Source organism: Notothenia coriiceps, unplaced genomic scaffold (assembly GCF_000735185.1).
Source record: "Notothenia coriiceps isolate Sejong01 unplaced genomic scaffold, NC01 NC01_scaffold00037244, whole genome shotgun sequence".
NCBI lineage: Eukaryota > Metazoa > Chordata > Actinopteri > Perciformes > Nototheniidae > Notothenia > Notothenia coriiceps.
Window position 1 is genome coordinate 16,928,416 of NW_011369945.1, and position 9,291 is coordinate 16,937,706.

A 9,291-nucleotide genomic window follows, 5' to 3' on the forward strand; every position below is an offset into this window, starting at 1 on the left:
TGCTGAAGACATTGCCTACACAATGGGGACATCATATTACACACACTGTAAGAAGAAACAGATGGAATCAACAAACTGCTGACTCACTGCCTGGGGTCCCGCCCAGAAGTGAAACCGACCAACGGAACACTGCCAACTCACTGGCTAGCTCGCTCAGAAGTGAACTCGCCAATAAATAAATAGCTAGGGAAGAGCAAGCGACAAAACTCCTCCCCACCTGATCGGCGCTCTTGTTTCTGACTGGCTGTCGTGGTACGTATATCACACGGTGGTAGAACCTGAGCCAGGAGTACTCTGCAGAGTGCTTCGTTTATAGGAGATTGGGTGATGTATTGTATGTTTTACCATTAAAACTGATTATTGTTTAACCCTTCTCCTGGCTGCTTTGAATTTTTCCTTCTTTTGAGAACCCGCTCATATCGGAACGGCGCGGAGCAGAAGTTCTGCCCCAACAGTAGCTGGATAGTATGTGATACTCTGATGCTGGAGATTTTTCCTTTAACTCATCGCCTGATGCTTGGGGATGGGAATATACATGTAACATGGGGCTCTCCTCTTTAACTCTCGCGCTCTCTTTTACTGCATATAGCTGTCCACTAGCACTTGTGTCTGTGTGCTGACTAACGTACTCTTCGGTGCGCTGTTTGGAATTTTGTGTTGGTAGCACACACAGACACAAGTGCTAGTGGACAGCTATATGCAGTAAAAGAGAGCGCNATTGCACTTCATATCAAAAAGGTTGCCGACCCCTGGTGTAAAGCATTAGGTCTCACTTGCATCAGGTATATCATTTTTTTTATGTATAGCTCATTTCTGCAATCTATCAACCAAGTTTGGCTCATATAGTGAATTATGTCTTTGCCCTTGGTCTAGGCTACTCAGTGATGCAGGCTTTTGAGCCCACAGTTATTATGGAGCATGAGGCCGTCATAGGTGGATTCAAATGCTTTTACGTACTAGTAAAGAATGAGATGGCTCACCACACCAACTACCCTAAGCTGTTAAGTTTAGCTCAGCTTTTGGGTTGTGATTACTTTGAAAAGCTGAAGGTAAACCTATAGTACAAATTGATGCTTGTGAAACTAAGAACTTTAACCAGTTAAATGTTAAATGATCTCCTTTTTTTCTCGGGTGGATCAAAGAAACAATTACCAATCACACAGAATAGTGGATGAAATGCTGGAGATCCTTGCACAGATAGTAGAGTTGCCTATTTTGCAAGAGATAAGGTCATCTCAAGCAATCAGCCTAGAGGTTGATGAAACGACAGATGTATCTGTAAGCCGCCAGCTGGATTTACATGTTAGGTGGGGTATTTTTTTAAAGGAATGATGCGCATTTAAATAAAGATGTAGGCCTAGTTAAACTTAATATTTATTAATATATGTGAAAACCATTTTATTTTAGACACCTGGATAAAGAGGGTTGTGTTTTCAACCACTTCCTTGACCTGGTAACTCTGGAAGATGGGAAAGCTGACAGCGTGGTTGCTGCCATCAAGAGTGTACTACAGAAGAAGGAGCTCCGGGTAGACAGGCTCTACGGACTCGGGACAGACGGTGCAGCGGTGATGACGGGTATGGAGTTTATTGTTAAATCTAATGGATTGTGATTCTTAAACCTAGGCCGTCTGAATGGAGTGGCAAAGCAGCTCACAGACAGTTTTCCAAAGCTGGTTTCTGTAGCGTGTGCTGCTCACAGACTAGCACTGGCATGCAAAGATGCCTCAAATGCTGTCAGGTATATGGCAAACTTCAGGAACCACCTGCAGGAACTGCACCTATTCTTCAGAAATAGTGCAAATAGGTCAGCCACACTGAGATCTGCCACTACCACTCTTGGTCTGAACAACTTGAAAGTTAAGGTGTGTTTTCACCAATTTTCATAATACTATTGTGGTGTCATATTATTTATTTACTTACCAGTGTTTCTACTTGTTGTTAGGAGGTGAAAGATACAAGGTGGCTATCGCAGGACCTAGCCGTTCAAAACCTCCAGAGGAACCTTCCAGCTGTGCTGGCTGCTCTGGCAGAAGAAGCGAGCAGAAGGAAGTGCGCAGTGGCCAAAGGTCTATACACCTTCTGTGCCACATACCGCTTTGTGGCTGCCCTCTACCTTCAGGCAGATGTGCTGCCCCACATAGCAATGGTGTCCAAGGTGTTTCAGAGAGCTGATGTGAACTTTCTTCACATAAAGGAGCAGGTAGATTACAAAGAAATGCATTTGATGCTCCCAGTTATTTGCATTATCCATCCTATTATATTGTTGTATTTTTCCACATTTAGGTGCCAGTCACACTTGTTACTCTGGGGAGAATTCTGGAGGCAGGTGAGACCCCACTCCCCGGAACGTTCCTTGCTCGCCTACACCAAGACCTGGACAACCCAGGTGGACTTGGGGCCTTTAGCATTGCCGGAGAGGAGGAGAGGATCAGGAGGGGACACGGAATTCTGGAGCGCCCCCGGGAAGAGATGTGGGCCAGATTTGTCACAGATGTAAATACATCCCTTCTTACTTTTAATTTCAATATTTTTTTTTCCTTGAACTGAAAAATGTATAATATATCATTCCAGGTCCTCAAACCTTACATCTGCAGCCTGGAGAGGAACATTAAGAGGAGGTTCCAGCATATTGAATTGCTGGGGGCCTTCAGTGTCCTGGGTCCAAAGGCAGTTACCTCAAATGATGTGACCAACATTTCAATGTTGCAGACCCTTACCAACAAATTCATCCCAGGGCAGGATGCCACAGTTATTCAAGAGTGGACCTCGTACAAGCAGCATGTTCTCGTAGGAGCATTTAAGGTTGGTAAATTACCTGAATTAATATGAACTCTCATCTGTCTTGACGGTTAGAATTGCTTGTTTTTGACATCTGTAAATGTTTCAATTATACTGTATGCTCATTTGCCCTGCCTTGGCTAATCTCTGAAGGACAAGACACAAGCTGAGATCATGCACCTCCTGGCCAGTGAGAAGGACGAATGGGCAGAAATATACCCAAACCTCTGCCTTCTATCTTCAGTGGGGCTGGTCATCCCCGTCTCCAGTGTAAACTGCGAGAGGGATTTCTCAACGATGAACAGGGTAAGTGTTTTGCATGTCATTTCTGTATAGTTCATTTAAAACAAACTGTCTGTTTTACAGGTGAAAACTGACCTGAGAAACCGACTGAAAGGGAAGCACCTGGCTGCATGTCTGCGGATAGCAGTTAATGGACCAGCACCAGAGGCGTTCCCATACACTCAGGCGTTGGAGCTGTTCTTCATGAAACCCAGAAGGATGAAGTGCTCTGACAAACAGTGCCATCTTTGTGCAAAATGATAATAAATAAACATGTTGTTAAAACTCACACGTTGTTGTTTTTTTTTTTTTTTTTCGCGCACCCCTTTTTGGGAGCACTTCATAATTTAAATTAGTTAGAGAGTTTTCTATGTATTTGTGATACATAAACACTATGAAAACACCAGAACCCTAAAATAATGGAGATATGCACACAGCCGGTCTTCAGAAAGCATGGATGTGTAAAGAGAACTGGATACTACATTGGAGACGGGCTGTCTCTTATAAGTCCAAAGTTGCTAGTTCCTGGTCTCCTTGGCAAAAAAAACCTGGATATTTTGACTATCATCTGCATCCATGGGCTTATAGAGCATGCACTAGAGTTTCCTTTAACCCTGCCTCCCAGATTCCCGATTATTGGAATAATGACCATACAAGGAGCACACAAAAATAATTCTCGATTCATTTAAATGAGGACTATTGAAGTGTTAGTCCTGGGAAGTACAAAAATACAATATGTATTTTGCTATGGAAAAAAGCTTTTCAAATTGCATCACGTTATGGACCCACAAGTAGCGATTCCATGATTTGTAATGTGACACAACTTTACAACCCATAGGTAAAAATTGCAGCTTTAATAACATTACATTAATTGCCAGGCTAAAAGGAAAAGAGAGACCAAGAATGCAGATACAGAAGTCTTGGAAACACGGACCAATCAGAGCAGAGTCCTTAAATGCATCAGTTATATTTAAATGTGAACTAAAATAATTAATCGTTGATAAAGTAACAATGTGTTTGTAGAATTTTAGATGCATATCTTCCCTTAAACCTTCGTTATTTTCAGTTTCAGAGAGTTATGATGACCTAGATATATTATCAATTACATCTCATTCACAGGTCTCTCCTTATTCTCACACTAAAGTTACATTTTCTCACCGGTTTCTCCTGGTCTCCTTGTTTTTTTCCCACAGGTAATTTGGTCATTTATTTTGCAGGCAGACCTTGCAGTCTATCAGCGCTGGTGTTGATAGACAGCCAATGGAGCATAGCCAAACAACATGGACGCAGGTGTTGGTGGTGTACATCTGAGATCTGAGGAGCCATCTTGCTGAGGTCGTGATCAAAGCAAAGACCCTGACCGGGGGGAATTTTCCCATCTGCAAATCAACGAGCTAGTTTATCGTTCATGCTAAAATTGATAGGATGATGGCGTTTGGATAGTTTGCAAGTCAGATAAAGATCGTGGTCGTCCATCAAAATGTTAACACATTTCTAGACACGTAAGCGTGTAAATTAAAACATTGTACCCACCCAAAATATTGCCGCATCTTTTGCTATCGCCTCTATCAGTGCAGGGTCTTTTGTTTGGGCGTGTTATCAGCACTAGTCACAGTCAACCATTCTTCTCTTCACCTCAATCATATCTGCCTTGGTGGTGGTTTATGACTATCGTTATATTATGTAATCCAAATACCTGCATGCCCGTAGTAGAGAGTACAGTAGCACAAAGAGGACTTAAGTTCTGACTTTCTTCAGTTCAGCAGGTTCACGGAGAAAAAGATTATCTGTTGATGCAACTCATAGCATGACACCCCAAACAAAGATGTCATCTTCAAATAATGCCTGGAAAAAAATGGAAAAAGCCAAGGGATCAAAAGGCATCATTTTTATGTAAAATGTATTGAAATACAATTTATATACAGTTTCAGATAAACTGGAAATCCAATCCCCTACATACGTATATTGATTTGATGGATTTAATGAAAAAACAAATCACACGAAAAGAACAAAACCACCATTCATATGGTCTACTAACAAATCTCATCTGTGTGTCAAGGCCTAATATACATGTTCTTCTTCTGTATCATTATTATTTATTATTTATTTTATTATGTTTGTTATCAATGATTTTTTATATTATTTAGTTTGCTTTGGTCCCCATTGGAATTTAGTTTTGAGTTTTTTCTTGTGTATTTTTGTCTTTACCTGTCCTGTAATTACTAAATCACAAAAAATAAAGATGAAAAATTATATAACCATATATTCACTTTTCAACCAGTTTAGCCTTGTCTTTACCATCATAACAAAGTGATCGTGAGTCAGAACAGCAACTAAGTAAAAATAAAAAAGGAAGGATAAAATACAAAGGAGTCTGCTAAATATGATTCAATCCAAGGTGTGAATGAGAGAAAAATGGCACACATTTTGCACACGTGTTCAGGGAGGATGTGTCCATGGACTCGCCCGTGCTGCCTGCTGTGTGACTGATGGTTTGGTATTTCTACACGTGAAAGACGAACACTGTATTGATGTGTGGAGCCTGTCTCGCTCTCCTCTGGTTCTGGGAGGCTGTGCCATGTGTAGATCTGAACAGCCTCACTCTCCATATGGCCACCCATATGGTGCTTGAAAAATGCAAAACTGTTCGGAAGCCCTGAAAGGCAATTAAGAAAAATCCAAAACCAAGTGATAAATAATATGGGGCGTTTTCATCAGATATATACAAATACATAAAATCATGCATTTTAGACATCCCTCATATCCCTCTATTCCAGCCCTGTTAGAGAAACGATGATTTTGGGTCCTTAGCTTGAAAAAAAAAGAAAGAGGAGGGGAGCTAATGCCTGCTCAGAATTCTACCGTCGGATAGGCTACAGCTAAACACTGCTGTGATTAAATGCCATCATGTTCCAAACCACTTCAAGGATTATTTCTGAAACAGTATGGAGCTCAAATGCTTTTTCTATTGTGGGTTTACCACAAGGTGAGTTCGTTTTTTTATTTCCTGCTTTTTTACAAATACTTTCTCCGGTACAGGTTAGCCCTGAGTGTTAGCGATGCTTGCTAATGTAAACAAAGACCATATTACTTCCAAAACACATCAGGCATTTTTTCTGATACAGCAACTTTCTGATAGGGCCGTGGGTCCGCATTGCCGATATTATGTCATATCGGACGCAAATCTGGATCAGCTCCGTTGTACCCCCGTTTTTAGAGATTTGGGTACGGAGGAAAACAGAGAGGGTTTTGTTTTCTAACACTTTGTGAGACTCCCTAAACACCGGGGACACATATTTATGTATGAAAGACATCAAAAAGTGCATTTTGCATAACACGTCCCCTTTAAGATTGTATGTCCTCACTGTAAAATCATTCTGCAGTGGAGTTAAGGGAGGTCTTTAAAGATAACACCAAAAAGCTTTGATTCAAGTACTGTACCAATCTGTTCTGCTTTATACTGTACGTTTATTCCACTATTGCAGAGAGATATAGGGTTCATTTTACTGCGTTACATGTATTGGACAACTCAAACGTTAATCATGCCAGCAGCAGATCATAAAATAGTACAATCCAACGATGTCATATGATACAAAATCTGCCATTCGGCACAATGTAAACTTTTTGTACTTTATGTATATTATGACACTTTTTTACTTTATTTGTTCATTTTTAAAGTGAGGTTTTTCATTCAATACTTTAGCTTGTCACTAAGTATTTTGACACCATACATCTAACTGTAGCTGAATACTTCTTCCACCTATACTTAAAATGACTGCCTCTCCCATAACCTGTTGAACCCCATCGACCCGCCCCCGGGTGGAAAAACACATCATCTGCAGGAAACAGCGGCTGAGGGCTTCTTAATATTTAATAAACTATGAATGTTTCATATCCATGTAACGGGAAGAAACTCAGCTAACTGATCTTTTTCTTTTTTTTGTTGCAAAAAAACCCACAAAGCTAACGCTGAGCCTCTGAATTAGCCACAAGCGAAAAAATATTAAGGCTGTTAGCACAGAACTCTAGCTATACCGGTCGATATACTTATTGGATCTGCACAAACAAGTTTAGATAACGTCCTGAGAGTCCACAGATTATAGAAATATAAGGATCATCACTGAGCGATCAGAACTTGTGACAGGGGAAGCAAATACAGACAACACACGATGTAGCTTTAGGTAGCAAAACACGGAGATATGCTCACCTTAGCTGTTATTCTGATCAAAAGTTGTGTTCAATGGCATTAAAACGAGAAAAAACGCCGCTGAAGGTTAATTCATAGGTTAATCCAATGTGTCTGCCACTTTGAAAAAAGTATTGATAATCCATAATTCAATTTGTATGCAAAAATCGGAGAATAAAAATTAGCTGCTAATGGTAGCCACCAGAGTGTGTCACAACACAAGCTACGCGTCACTCTCACTCCTTATTTCGTAACCTGTGTGTGTATGTGGAACCTTCCCTCGATTCCATTGGCTCTAGCGGTTAACAAGAGATGTCAATCAGCAAAATCGACCAAGGGGGACCATAGATATGGAAAATCCAACCAAATGACCCCAGAAGTGTTTTTTTTTTTTATAAACCTCTCTAAAAAGGTCAAATGTCACTTGTTTTGCATCAATCTTGATACAGGGTACTTATTATATGTTGTACTTTGGATTCCTAAAGCTTTTAGTCTACCATCCCATCATTCAAGGGTGGTTTTCTCTATAAGTAAAACATATTTTTTTGTCAGGTCGGACACTATAATTTACAGTTTTTTACTATGTTCAATCTGAATTTTCTTTAAAATAAAAAACATCTATATTGATTCTGACTTTTCTACATCCAACTCAAAGGTTTATCATTACTTTGAGAAAAAAGATTATTAATTTTCCCCTTTTAGAAGTGTAGTTACTGTTCTGGCACAGCCAATTATTTTGTGTGTTATAGTGACTCCTTCTGGTGACTTCCCGTACCGCATGAAGCAGTTATTTTTAGTTCCCATGTGACAGGAAGTTAGCCTGAGACATTTCAGAATAGCATGTGTGCTCCAGCTAAGGTGACATCTGTTCATCCTGTGCCATCCATCATTCATAGCCCTTGAGAAGGCATTTCCTGTACGTTTTTATGTTTCTACATTATATATCTTTACCTTGAGTGCATTATTGTGATCTTTGATCCCAGCTGACATTTTGTAGTTGCTGTATATGCAATATAGCCTAAACATTGCATCTGTACTTTGGCACTGACCTAATTTCATGCCGTTTTGGATATGTATGTATACGTAATTATTATAATAATAATAATAATAACGCTTTTACAGGTGCTCAAAGCGCTTTACAATTACACATTACACATGTAAGAGTCATTACTGCGGACATTACCCACAGGATCAAATGCGGGTAAAGTGTCTTGCCCAAGGACACAGCGGCCTGACGCGGTGGCGGCCGAGGCGGGTTTTCGAACTGGAGTTCACCAACGCCCCGTGATCTGATGATCAACGCTCTAACCACTACGCCAAAACCGCCCCAATTATGTCATGTAGTTGATATTTACAATTGCTCTTGTTTCTGTATTCCTTCAGTATCACACTGCTTGCTTAGTAAAGCTTCAAAACATCACCTCGTGGTCCTGAGTTTTACTTTGTGAGAGCGTTTGTCTCGCTGGTTAACCGAGAAGGAGATTTCGGCGAGGCCAGTAAAGTGAAAAGGAAGACCTCTAAGCAAGTGCTATCTCCCGGATGCTGGATTCCTCCTGCGTTGTCACCCACGGCAATGAGGCCAGCACGACAGCTGCAGAAATCCACGGCAGGTAGAGCAGACATACTCACCACAGTAAGAGTAACCACGTCACAAACATGGAGGGTGAAGTGCCAGAGAACCAGTCTGTTTCATCCAAGTCATCAAATGTGTCAAGAGCAGGTATGGCAGCCACTAAAGCCCACGCTAAAGCTGAAGCCGCACAAGCAAGAGCTGCATTTACAAGGAAAGAAATAGAATTAAAGATTGTGAGACTGACCGTTGAGCGGCCCAGACCAGGCAAGGAGGCAGAGGCAGAACGTCCAAATATATAACCCGACGTGGACATTTATTAAAATAATGTGCACAAAGTTCACAGCCTCAATCCTGCTGTTCTCCTTTCTCACATCCTGCAACCACAACGATCTCACACACACTACCAGCCTCCACACAGACAGGGAAAACAGAGCCTAAATACCTGTACACTAATTAGCACAACAAGACAC

General features: G+C 40.9%; 1 protein-coding gene across 1 annotated transcript; it reads left to right on the forward strand.

Annotated features, from left to right (window-relative positions):
* Window positions 1-750: 750 nt before the first annotated feature.
* On the forward strand, window positions 751-3,323 carry LOC104965368 (zinc finger protein 862-like). Its single transcript, XM_010794324.1, has 10 exons — window positions 751-782; window positions 874-1,049; window positions 1,132-1,307; window positions 1,408-1,577; window positions 1,626-1,864; window positions 1,945-2,202; window positions 2,286-2,495; window positions 2,574-2,804; window positions 2,934-3,086; window positions 3,147-3,323. Exons 2-10 carry the CDS (start codon window positions 885-887, stop codon window positions 3,321-3,323), a joined length of 1,779 nt encoding a protein of 592 aa, XP_010792626.1. The 5' UTR covers window positions 751-782; window positions 874-884.
* Window positions 3,324-9,291: the final 5,968 nt, after the last annotated feature.

What these genes read in the sequence shown, in the direction of transcription:
- LOC104965368 (XM_010794324.1), top strand. Translation starts at nt 885, where the DNA reads ATGCAGGCTTTTGAGCCCACAGTTATTATGGAGCATGAGGCCGTCATA. An exon ending in CAGCTGGATTTACATGTTAG is followed by an intron (nt 1,308 to 1,407) that starts GTGGGGTATTTT and finishes ATTTTATTTTAG; the next exon opens with ACACCTGGATAAAGAGGGTT. An exon ending in GGGCCAGATTTGTCACAGAT is followed by an intron (nt 2,496 to 2,573) that starts GTAAATACATCC and finishes ATATCATTCCAG; the next exon opens with GTCCTCAAACCTTACATCTG.